At 35.0% G+C, this 13,383-nt stretch overlaps 1 protein-coding gene across 2 annotated transcripts in view; it reads left to right on the top strand.

Moving 5' to 3' along the window:
* The window catches only part of SCEL (sciellin), a 68,944-nt gene that overhangs the window by 35,438 nt on the left and 20,123 nt on the right, over window positions 1-13,383 (top strand). For both annotated transcript variants that reach the window (XM_014307051.2, XM_031057095.1), the window contains 5 exons: window positions 1,666-1,734; window positions 3,430-3,495; window positions 4,682-4,747; window positions 6,805-6,837; window positions 8,111-8,179. In XM_014307051.2, the coding sequence (XP_014162526.1) occupies window positions 1,666-1,734; window positions 3,430-3,495; window positions 4,682-4,747; window positions 6,805-6,837; window positions 8,111-8,179 (303 nt within the window). The remainder of the gene's footprint in view (window positions 1-1,665; window positions 1,735-3,429; window positions 3,496-4,681; window positions 4,748-6,804; window positions 6,838-8,110; window positions 8,180-13,383) is intronic.

Here is a 13,383-nt window from a genome sequence, read left to right as displayed (position 1 = left end):
AAGAAGAGAAAAGGAAAGGAAAAGAGAGAAAAGGAGAGGACAGGAGAGGACAGGAGAGGACAGGACAGGAGAGGACAGGAGAGGACAGGAGAGGACAGGAGAGAGGAGAGGGAACATTTGTTTTGCCTTTAATGGACATATTAATTGTAGGAGTCACCACCACAGGATACTGTGGAGGCCAGAAATTTAACTTGGTTCAGATAAATATTACATGTGTAAATGGACCATTGATCCAGGGATGTCTGTTGAAACAGCGTTGTGGGTGAGAACAGGATATTCTTTGATTCCTTATCAGAAGCTCAAAATTAATACAAGGAGAAGCGAACATCATGCTTACATTTCTTTTACTTTTTTTTTTAAGTAGAAAAAAGTGCTGGTTTTAAAATGAGAAAATAGAAAACTATATAAAACATTGTGCTGGAATTTTGAAAATACGCGATGAAACGCGAAAGAAACGCTGGTTCGCTGGCGAATGAGAGGGAACGCTCGAGTTTGCATCCGCAGCAGCGCCAGCAGGGTTAGTGAGACCTCTAGTGACCTTCCCTGCAACTGTAGCTGCTGTCACATCACGCGCTGCCCTGACAGGAGAGGGTTCTTTGCAAAACTGCATTTAAGATTTGCAAAAGACACAGAGCACACGCTGGTGCAGACTGTGTCCCAGAACTCCGTGGAAGGCTTTTCATTAAATACAACAGTTATCCTGTGCTGCTCGAAGGCAGGACACAAAATATTTTATATATTACATCAGATTATAGTTCTAGGATTAATTATTTTGCATCTATGGCTTCAGTTGATAGATGAGAATAAATAATTTTAAAAAAATTATATGTAATTTGTAGCTCAAGATATGTTTCAGCTGATTTAATCAAATATTTAAATCACCCTTTCAACTTAGTATTTGTCCTCTATTTCAATATACATCACTTTAAGCTTTTCTGAGTCCCCCAGTCCTTACTAAAAAAAATTCCATATATAGGAAGTAAACTGGAATAAAATAAGAAACTAATCTGCTTCAGCTATGATAGCTACATGTTTTTTTCTGTAAAAATTTTGAAGGGCTTTAGGCAGCAACTGTAGAATACATAAAGGGCTTGAAAAATCATGTGGTTGTTTCTTCATGTAAATTTCATGGCTTAGTGAAATCAGTTCAAGCACAAAGAATCCAACTTCTTTGATAGAAATTACTCCTGTAGGTCAATACCATGCTTTGCCAGGGATTTTGCACTAGATTATTTTCGTATCACATTGACCTATTAAATCTGTAAATAAAACAAGACTGTTGCATCTCTCTAGGAATGGTGAGGCAAAGAAAAAGGCAATAGTTCTGTGTGTACTGCTTGACTTAACATTGCTTTCTTTCTGGTATTTTGACCTAATTCAAAGGAGTTGTAACAAATTTTTAGCAACAGTGACGTTTAATACAGTATTATTGTTTGAACATTATCTTGGAAAACTTTTACAGTGAGCTATTCAGAGTCTTCAGATAATAATGCACTAAATTTATATAATTTCAGCTTCTGTTCTCTATCTTTATTGATACTGGGATATTTGTGATTCTCGGATATCAGTACACAGGGCAAAATGATACTCCATCTTTTAATTTAATTGAAAATGGTTTTATAAAAATAGAGTGTGTATTTTAAATAATTCCTGTGTTTCTGACAGAATTCCAGCTGGAAGTGATACTGTTAAAATAAATAAGTCCCCAACTCTGAACCATAAGCAAAACAACAGGTATGAATCTCAGAAACATTATCATCTAAGTATTATGCATTATAATTTCTCATGTATCATTTATCATGCATTATCATCTAAGTGTTATATATTACCATAACTTTAGAATTCATATACACACCAAGATTATACTGAGAAATTATTTGTACGGCATATGGCCTGGTTTAGGCTTCATTTGACCACCTGACCTCTGGAATGTAGGCATCTATATCTAAATTATCTCTTTTTATAGTTGATAAGGAGAAAAAAAAATCATTAAAACCAGAAGAATTTTCCTTAAAGAATCCTATTTCTCCACACAGTTTAAAAGGGATGCCACCTCAGATTACACATTTACTCAGCATAATGATTATTTAATAATTACAGGATTTTAATACAAAAAAAGAGTAAGAGTATTATGAAAAATGTGGGTGTGTTTTAGAGCTCTAGAACTCCCTGCATAAAATCTACCAAATACAATACATAATTCTGAGGAAGATAAAGAAAAGAAATCTATTTAATGCTTTCAGTGGAAAATGTCGTTGTACACTGCCAGTGGAAAACTTGAGTACCAAAACATAAAATATAGATTTTTGACAACTTAGCTGATTTTTCCAGTGGAAGCATTTTCTTTGATCAGAAGGCCAGACTTTTAATTAAAACAGTTTTAATTTAAAAGAAGTTACTACAACATTGTTGATACATTATTTAAAAAGTTGCTATGATTCAGAGGCGATCACTCTATATATGTCATATAATTCCACAACACTGAAAAATTATTTTCTAAAAAACTTCCACCTAGTACCTGATTGAAATTTTCATTATTTAAGGAAGTCAGAAGAGCTCAGCCACCATACTTGTAAATGCATCACTTTGTGTCTTCATCAATGTCAGTAGAGTCGTGTCAGTAATAAATTACACAGAACATAGTTGCTAGAGAGCACAGCAATTAAAAGTCATCTTGTGGAGAATTGAGATATTACTCTGAAGAGAAAATCAGTATCTCTGGCATTTAAAGGTCAACGGAGGTCACTCTTTCAAATTATAATTTCGCACCATTATGTTGTAAATCATGCTGATGATGACACATGAATCATCACACAAATTGAATTTTATAGGATGTTTTTTGGAGAGGGTTTTTTACAGACCAACAATTAATTCTGAAGTGGGACTTAAGAGAGACTTAAATTGTATGTATTTTTTTCCTGCCAGAGAGCAAAATGATTTATAAAGCACTCTTCTTCAATTACTGTTATTATGAATTGCCAATTGCTATCATTAAGAATTGCAGAGGATAAGACAATAACATTTTTGATAAATATTATAAGAAATCACTGACTTGGATTTTTTATAGTTTAGTTTTACAAATATATCCTAACAAAAAGCATTCTAATTAAACAAGAAAAAAAGTTTAAAGTAAGAAAATGAAAGATATTATTATTATAGTGCTTGGAGACTAAACTGTAGGTACAGAAGTCAAAATTTTAAGAAGTCAGAAATTACTTTGGATATCAAGTAAAAATGCAGTTGTGTAAACATCAGAACCCCTTAAGGTCTCCCACATCTTGTGTCCTTTGAAGTATATAAACATAGTTATAGCATTTACCATACCCATTTGTATCATTCTGATAGCAGAAATGCGATATTTTTTTCTTTTAATAATTTAAAATTATGCTTTTTCTGAAGATTAACTCACTAAATATATTTCCTTAACAGACAGTCTTGGACTCCTAATGCAGCATCCACAACCACTACAGTCATTTCTCCAGTCAAGAAAAAGAGGTATTCATTATCACCACTGCTTGGTTGCCAGAGTGTCTATAGCACTGTGTTAAACCTCAGTAATGTATCACAATTACATTAAAAAATTACCTACTTCCTCCTTCAGCACACTCAAACTCCTCAGCAAGCTTCAAGAATGCAACTTTTACATCCTCTGTATTTTTCCATGGGATTTACAAGTTTTATCTCTGTAGAGCCTGTTTGGTGAGCTATGGCACCATGGGTGCTAACTCTTGGCTGCAGCCCCTAACTCAGCTGGTGTACTCATTTTCAGAGTCCAGTTTTAAAGCATTGTAGCTCACTGTAATTGTGAAATCTCTGATGCCAAACTTCACCCTGTGCTGTTGCAGTGCATATGAATCACACAGTTTTCTTAATGATACACAGCTACCTTTAAAAATCTGGATTTCAGATAGCATTATCTAGGCAAGAATAAAAACAGTGTGTACAACTAAATACATTTTTAATTTAAAATATACTGCCGGTGATAGCCATAATTTTCTGCATCCTTCCCAGCTGCAAATTCTGTTCATTCACGATTTTCTATTTTATATTTAATGCATAAAAATGTGATCAGTAGACTAATGAATGTAGAAATGAAAATGTCATTGTATTTATATTAACAGACCTGTTTAGTGGAAGTTTATGCTGTTTTCAGTCTAGTAGTTCTCTTCAGGCTCTTGGAAGATATGGAAGACCATCAATGAATTGCACTGCTTCTGGTGTAATTGTTTTTACCTCAAAACAATTGCTGGATTGATAGTTATGAGGGTAAAAAAACAAACGAAACAAACAAAAAAGGAACTGAAAGTGCTTGTGCTGTTTATGTGACCTCTAATAGCCTGATTGTATTTCTTGCGTTGATACTTGACACTCTTTGTGCATTTTATCTGGTTGTCCTTTCCATGAATGATCCATTTATTTGTACCACTCAGATTGCAGAAAAAACCACCTAGAGTCACAGAAAATTTTTCACAATAAATAAAATTACTGTACTATTTCCTATTCCACTCAGTTTTCTGTAAATACAGTCTAAAGAGTATGAACATGCAGTCTTTAAAAATACTGATAATTTCAGAAAAGTTCCAGGTATTTTTACATCACTTCTATTCTAACATTCACAATATGCCATTCAGGCCCAGAACATTAAACTAATACTGAAAAAATTATTTATTAAAACTTACAGGCAATCTTGGATGCCTCCCCCAGTTTCGAGTAGCAAGACTCCGACAGAAAAAGCGCAAAGCAAACGGTGCGTATCAGTGTTCGCTGCTTATTTCCTAACTCTTGGCTAGAGATCATTATCGGAGCAAGAAAGCAGGGCAGTCCTTTGGTGGTCTGAGCTTGATGCAGAAGATGCCATGCAAAGAGAAAGCATCCCATGCCTAAGTACCTGTTTGGGCTCTTGGCAGCCTGATGCCCAGCACTGACTGGGGCCTGGGCATATGAAGTGCCAGCAACGTGATGTTACATGAGTGATCCCAGAATTTTTCCATCATGCTTGCAATTCTTTCTTCATGGTTTCACTTTGGACTATTCCAATTAATTCTCCTCAAGGCAAATGTGTTGGAGAGAGACTCGCCATGAGGGCAGGGATCTGTTGGTGCCATTTTACATTCAGAGGCTCACCCTTGGCCCTTTTGTGAACAAAACCGCAAAATCTACTAATCTACTGTCATGAAAGTATCCAAAACCAATCAGACTAAAGTTACTTGCAGATAAATGTTTGATGTTTATTTCTGAAGTTGTGGTTGTTTTCTGGCAGAATAGAAAGAGAACAGGGAATGTTTCTTGTGCTTTTATCTAAAAGCAGAATTTGGATGGTTTAAAATATTAACAAATATTAACAAAATATTAACAAAATATTAACAAAGCTAATAAAACTTCATGATCTTTTTTTCTTGTGCGCACTATTTGCTGCATCATGACCTTCTGCTTCCCTAGTTTTAACTTGAGAAATTTCCAACATGAGTCTCATGTGCAGCAATGATGCAAATGAAATGAAACAGAAATGAATGGATACACTGTGATGTTAGATATAAGCCTTGGTAGACAATTGCCCTGGGAGTTTAAGGAATGTATGGCACTGGAAGACTTAAAACCAAGTTTTGCAATTATTTTTAATCTTATGCTGTGTTTATCACCCTCTATCTTTTTGGCCAAGATTCAGTCACTCTCCACCCAGAAGAAAGATGGCTCAAAGATGCTAAAGTTTATTTTCTTTGAAGTCAGTCCTTACTAGATGTTCTCAATGTGCCAGCTGAGAAGAATTTATCTGGCTTCATTTCAATATCTTGCTAAGATCATGGTAATTTTGAAAGCATAGGATAATGCTCTATATGGCATCCACCCAGCTTCCAACAGCAAGCTGGAATTCCTGTGTTCTTCTTAACACTAATTATCCAGTTACTCCTCCAGTCTCACAGTTCAGAGAAGACTGAAAACAGGCATATTCTTTCTGAAGCTTTCATGAGCCTTCCTAGATCCTCTAACAATGCTGCCATCACAAAAAAAAAAGTGATGGGCATTTAATGATTACTTGGTTTAGCTTTTAAAAGTGCTTTGAAGATGTGAAAGCTATTTCAACTTGTGAATATTATAATAACAAAAAATAGTTATCAAAGGAAAGCCTTTTACTTGCCTGTGAGTTTCAGGAAATAAAGTGCCATGCAGAGATGCTAATAAGCAGAGTTTCTGAAGGTCACTATCAGTCTTAAAAACTGAGCAAAGAGCTGTGTTAGCTGTCTTTTCTTCACATTTGAGAATGGCTGACTGCTCTGCTCAGTCAGGAAGGGAGTCCAGCAACCATGGATATGTGGGTTTTCCTGGTCAGGGTTATTTATGTACTTTTGTGATTCTGAGATGTTCTAGACTTTTATAGTTAAACATAATATATAAACTTCCAGAGTTCTTTGCCTCAGTTCCAGTTGATTAAACACATTTTACAGAACACTTGAAAGAAATTGCAGTTGGAGTTAAGACTATAAGCAGCCCACTGTATTTGAGTTTTATGGTTGTGGATTGTGTGCTGAAAACAAAACACTCTTAATCAAAGTGATTAACTGGAGAATGTTAATTGAAGAATGATTGCCTTAGTGATATAAAGAATATGGCTTGAATTTAGTATTATGTTTCTTGAGTTAAATGTATATTCTACATTTAAAAAAATATCTTGGAAGGAAGGGAAAGTAAAAGTAATTGCTGTTGCTTGAAATCTTGAATCTTATAAATATACTAATCTTGCAAAGTACTTCAATATTAGCATTTGGCTACTTGGTTTCTGAAATGCTTACTCTTTTCTTTCTCTAGAACCACTTCAGAAAATTCAGAGGCTCCAACAACGTATGTCTTACTTTGCTTCTTAGTAGATTTAGAAATTTAACATGCTCCTTTGCATAAACCTCAATTATATTTTACATTTATTTATAATACAAACACTGTATAATTTACCTGGGAGGGCTCCTCTGTAGCTGACATTGCAGAACTGCATGAAGAAGACTTCCTTCCCTGCAGAAATGCAATTATTTGCATATAGCTTAAAATATTTCACTGGATATTTACTCAAATTGAAAAAAACATTAAACTGCATAAAACATTAAAAACTGCTTTGCAGTTTTAATTCCACAGTCATATATGTTGCGAATGCAAATACTCTTTTATATACAACTGCTGCTCTAAAGTCTCGAAAGACTGTGAGCTATGCAAAGAAAAATAAACTGTTAAAGAGCATGTAAGCAATGTGAATAAACAGAAAGTTAAATCAAGAAGCTCTGCATGTGCAAAGGCCTGTAATAGAAGGCATTAAGATTAATCGATGCAAAGTACTCTAAACTTTAGTGTCTGGAAAGATTGCTCTAATTTTAGAAAATAAATTTATTAAATTAATTCATTAATTAGATGTCCATTTTACATGGTCTAAATTAAGATTACTTAACCAGCCTGCAGTTTCATGACTTATAATTAAGACTGCTATGCAACTTGTCATGGTTTAGTTGCCATACTAATAGAAAAATACTCTAAAGAAGCAGGTAACCCTCATCAACACTATCTGCCATCTTCTCCTTTTCTTATAATTACTTATAATTTTAGTATCCCTGTAGTGACCAATTTGATTGGTCACATAAAGAAAAATAGGAAAGTGTAAATGTTTATTTATTTAGCTTTTAAAAATTGGTACTTTTTTAGTTAAATAAAAGGTTTGTCTTTACTAAATAAGATGTATTAGGAAGGAGAAGAGGTTTTTCGAGTTTTTTACTAGTAAAATAATTTTTGAACACTAAAGGAAACTCCACTTTATTCCTATATCCATATTAGCCAAATAACTAGTCCAGGGATATTCGTTTTTTCAAAAGGCTCAGTGGATGTGGTAATCTAGCGAACTAAAGCATTACATTTCTTTATTAGTAAATGTATAATTCTTTATACAGATATTATATATAGATATAAAATATATATTTAAACAAAAAACAGAAAAAATTGCTCAAAGAAAACGCAAACTCCTTGTAGTTACGCCTGAAAGAAGGTGTAGTATCTACAATGATAAACCATTTAAGTGATACAATGTTTTCAAATGTCTTCTTGTGCCTTAAATATGTTTTCACCATTCCTGTTGCAGGGCTGCCCCTTCATCAGAACAGGTGACTCAGAAATCAGGAACTGATGTGGATGATAAAGCTACAGTAAGGTAACATGAACAGTACAATCAAACCAGTGTTTTCATAAGCATTGGTTATTGGGATATTAAGTGCTCAGTTTGCTTTAGTTCTATATTTGATAGCTTGTTTGGACATGGTGTGTGATTAATGCAGCATTTAAACAGTCCTACCCATTGGCCTAGAAGTCCAAACTCTGAGTTCCCTCTCATTGACTTGATAGGTTATAGCTGTTTAATTTTTTAATCTTCCAGTCTGTCCAGCCTGCATCCTAAAAAGCAGCACATGTTTCTTAAGTTGCTCTAAATGTTTGGAAACAGAAAAATCAGGGTAGTATGGATTATACAGTGTATTTTCTTTGCTTTTCAGACATTATGGGAGAGGTAGTAACTATATTTTATTATGTATGCAAAAACACCCCAACTTGTGCACTGTGGTGTAATCATTTTGAATAGTGAAAACCCAACATATACCCTTTAGGGTGACAAAATTAGCATGTCTCAACAGATGGACTTGTTTCTGAGGGACGAGTTAGATGCCATATCAACTAATCTTTGAAAGTCTGCAGAATACCATAAAAATTGTTGGTGGAAAAGAGACTGACTTTTGGAGTTTTTTAAAACATTTTTAAACTAGAATTTCAGTAAATTGTAAGGTCCTGTACTGATAGAGATGTTACATTTTTCAAAGCAATCAGCAATAACTGCCCCGTCCCTGGAAGTGTTACAGGCCAGACTGGACAGGGCTCTAAGCAACCTGGTCTAGTGGAAGATGCCCCTGCTCAAAGGAAGGGGATTGGAACTGGATGATTTTTAAGGTTCCTTCCAACCCAAGAACATTCTATGATTCTATGATTCTACAAACATGCAAAAAAATTTTACTCTGCGACCTTGACCAGAGTAAAATGCCTGAATATGCAATTATAAAATTGATTAAATTAGAAAGAGATTTCTAGATATGCACTGAGAATTATAATAGCTCATTTGCAGTTTTTATGTGGAAATATTAAATGGTGCAAACATTAAAATTAATTTAAATTAGTTAATTTTATTTAATTTGATTCATAAACTTCATTTTTATGAGATCTGAAGCTACAGTCTTTACTATTTTGAATCCTGTTCCCCTCCCCCAAAGTCCTAAAAATGTAAAACCAGTACAAAATGACTAAGAAACCATCCCAAAGATGTCTGACAGTGTAATCCCCAGGAAAAGGAAAAAAAAAAAGCAATGTTTCAGTGGTTTCAGTGAAACATTTTCCTGTCAACAAACGTGGGAGATCTTAGAGAATTAAGTAAGCTTAGTATTAAGTAGGGAAGTCACAGCCATTCTTCACTGCTAAGGGCTTGTTAGGGTCTGACTTAATCCTCACCCTCAATCAGTTCACATTAATCATCCCCTGGTTGCTCTCATTACCATACCAAGCTCTGTATTCCTGTCCCTTCATTGGTGAAGAGATGGAGGAATATTTTACTGGTCTACAAGTTTCTATGGCAACACTGCATTGCTATTTGTGTCAGTATATAAACTGTAAGTAGTCTGTAATCTTAGTGGGCAAAATTCAGCCCTCTCTACTGCTGCTTTAATTCCTTTACATTTGGCTGGTGCTTCAGATGTCATGCATCTGCTGCTGATGGGTTAGCTTCACAAAACTACAGATTTTTGTTACATTTTTGCTAGACAAAAATTCCATTAATCAGTTGCCAGCAAAAGGTACCCTTTTTTAAAGATGTCACATAAATACTATGCTTTTGGCAAAAATTGTTGTGTCACACAGGGCAAGTAAACAGTTACATGAAGAGTATATATAGTAATATAAATGTGTATTAGAATACTGTTTTAATTTACATCCTTTAGGTACCTATATTTTTACTCTGATTAGAAAGATTTTCAGGTCATGCTTTTATCACCAGGCTTAAATCATTAATTGTCTGTCATTCAGGATTCTGAGAGGGATGTTAAAGGAATAAGGAATTAATTTCAATATAAAATAAGTGTAAAATGGCAACTGGCTTTCTAACAAACTGTTCAGTGATACAAGGAAAATATTTCAGAAGGGATTTACCTGAAAAGGATGTCAGATACTCTCTTCTGGCTAAAATTGTAAAAAGAAAAGGCAATTAATGCATTTTTTTTAAGGACAACAGTTAGACCTGGCATCCATCTTAAAACACAGAGTGTATACACACACACACACACACATATCTCACATCTGAAGGCATGGATTTATGGACCTTCACCTGTTGGATTTGATTCAGAGAATGGGCATCTCATGACTAGCTAGGGCATCTACAGATACTCTAGGCAGCACAAGTAGGCTAGGACACAGAAGAAGAGAAGATTACTGCCTAAATTTTGTGCACATTTCAGAGCATAACAGGTCAAATCAGGTCTCTTGGTATCTCACAAATACAGCAGGAGATGAGCACTACACTGGATATATACAGAGACATTTTTCTGATTTCCTCAATGGGCCTGTTATTCATGGCTTATCAAGTCCTTTTTGTGCTTTTTTCTGCAGCAGCGAAGATGCAAGATTCTCATTCTGCCTTTTTCCTTTCCATAATTGTAGTAACCATTAAATGCAGGTGTTTAAAAACTGGCATTTTTTAAAGAACAATGTTCTGTATAAAATCACATTAAACCACTTCAACCATTCTGAGGGTGTTGAACACAGCTTTAGTCAGTCTTTCAATAATGATTACTCCTATGATACAAAAAAAAATCCATGTTTCTATAAAAAGGTTTTTATAATGGGGTTCACATGTGTTGAACTACACATATTTACAGAAAGTAATGGTGTGTAGCACAGTGAGCCACATTTACCAGGGCATGCAAAATTACTACCACTCAAGAATGCAGAATAATCAAAAGGTTGTATTTCCATAAGTTCATAAACTGTAAAACTAATTGATTTATCTTTTAGTTTTCATAGATATATCAGAATTAATTCATGTTGGACATACCTTAGGAAAAGCTTTGAGGTGATAATAACAGAGGCTATACAAGAGATAAGAGAGAGATCTCACTTAGCTCTTAAAGCATCTGTAGTGAGATTGTCTGCTAGCAGGGAAAGGCTATTAGTCTGTGGGGGCAAAGGGCATATTGCAGAAACCCTCACATAAAGATGTCTTTTTGGTCTAGCAGCTATAGAAGTTATCTTGAAGAAAATAGCTCAGCTGTTTATTTGTAAGTATGTGGGTGACAGAGGCAATTTCTAGGGAAGAGAAACAAGGGACAAGAATAAATTTTTCTAGCATAATTAAGAGAATCCTATGTTCTTGCTCCTGTACAAGTTTTTCCCCTAGTGTACAGGATAACTCACTATTATTACTCCTCTCAAGTAGCAGAAAATTCAGACAATGCTGTAAATCTGTGTGTACTATGCTTCTTTTTAATGATATTCCCGTTTGACCCAAGATGTGTTCCCAGTTATCACTGCAATAGATTGTGAAAGAAGGATGCATTAATTACCTGTGCTTATACTAACTCATCTAATAAGGACTCACATTGCTGTGTCTATCAACAACTGGGAACTTGTAAAAGCAGAAAAAAGATAAGTTGCAGGGGTTCTATTAAAAAAAAAATAGTGACTTGTTATTGACTTGGAATTTTCCAAACCAATGAAATTAAAACCATGATGTCAGGTCTCCTAAACAAACATTTATTGAAAAAACCTTTCTTGCTCTAGAGCTGCATAAATCACAAAATTGAAAGAACATGTAGGTGCATTTTGAGACATTGGCTAATTATGTGCTTTCATTAGATTGCCACCCCTGGGAGTGTTCAAGGCCAGGCTGGATGGAGCTCTGAGCAGCCTGGTCTAGTGAAATGTGTCCCTGCGCATGGCACGGGGGTTGGACCTGGATGGTCTTTTATCTCCAACCCAAACCATTCTATGAGTCTGTAAGATATGCAATTCCAAAGAGCCACAAGCAATATTCAAAGGAATTATCTTAGATTGGACTAAAGTTTAGATGGCCAAAATTTGAAGACATGGATCCTACATGAATATGGAATTTTCCTTTGGGATGTCTTTTATTTGCTTTGACTTTTTAGCTAGACCATCTAGAGACCTCTAAAATGTTCTGGAGGGCACCTCTGTCCCTCAATATTTGTTGGAAGCAAGGATACTGAAACAGAACTCATATAAGCACACCCAGAATTCACTAGCTTGCTTTTGCTACAATGACAATTGTTTCTTTATGGTAAAGTGAAGTCACTTTACACTTTCTAAATTTTTTGATAATACAAGTCAATACAGTAGTTTTTAATTTTTTTTTTTTTTTTTTTTTTTTTTTGCATTTCATCAGAAGGTCCTTCCAAGTAACACACTCCTTCTGTCTCTCAATTCTGATAGATTTGGCATTCACTGTAACACTTGTTTGCAGCTTTTCTGCATGTTGATACAAATGATTCACTGTTGCACAGCTTCTTTAAGAGATCCAAGCCCCTTATTCCAAACTGAAATTTTAATACAGTGTTTACAGGGTGATACATATCTTCCCAGAAAAACTGAAAAAGCTGTCTTCTTCCAGTGGTCTTTCTCAGTCTATCTCCTATAAAACATTCTGATCAACAGCTTCTTCCTCGGTATTTAACACCAAAATCCTCTGGGCTAAGCATTACACTTGTTTTGGCACATTATAAATTGGTTTTCACAGTTGACTGCAGTCATATTCTGTGCCCGAACTCTCAGCTGTTATTGATGAAAGGTCTGAGCAAGCGCTCCTGGCACTGATTAGTGAGCATAGCAATGTGGAAGGAAATGCACCCTGCTCCAGGATAAATGCCAATCTTCTCTCAAAAAGTTCCTTTATTCATCCTCAGTTATGCTTGACAAAAGCTGATGGACAGGGATTTACAGGGACAGTAAAGCAGCCATAACAGAGGATCAAAATTCAGCTGGGCCCATGATGCTAAACTTAACCCAGTAAGATGGCTGACTTGTTTAATATACTCTAGACCAACTCTTTTATTTCAGCATTGGAAGGCCCACTTGGCAATTGGTTGGTTTTTTCTTCTCCTATGTTGACATGACCAATTCAAAAATATCCTTATGGTTTTAACCAGACTTCTTATTGTGTTCTTTTCATATTCCATCATGTCAGAAGAAGAAGCTGTTGACCAGAATGCTTTGTAGGTCAACAGAGAGATCACTAAAGAAGGGACATCAGATGCACCTTGTTTGGTATCACATTTAAGCATATTTTATATATATCTTATTATATCATATAGT

This window comes from Geospiza fortis, unplaced genomic scaffold (assembly GCF_000277835.1).
Source record: "Geospiza fortis unplaced genomic scaffold, GeoFor_1.0 scaffold45, whole genome shotgun sequence".
In the NCBI taxonomy this organism is placed as follows: domain Eukaryota; kingdom Metazoa; phylum Chordata; class Aves; order Passeriformes; family Thraupidae; genus Geospiza; species Geospiza fortis.
This window is presented reverse-complemented; position numbering and strand designations above follow the sequence as displayed.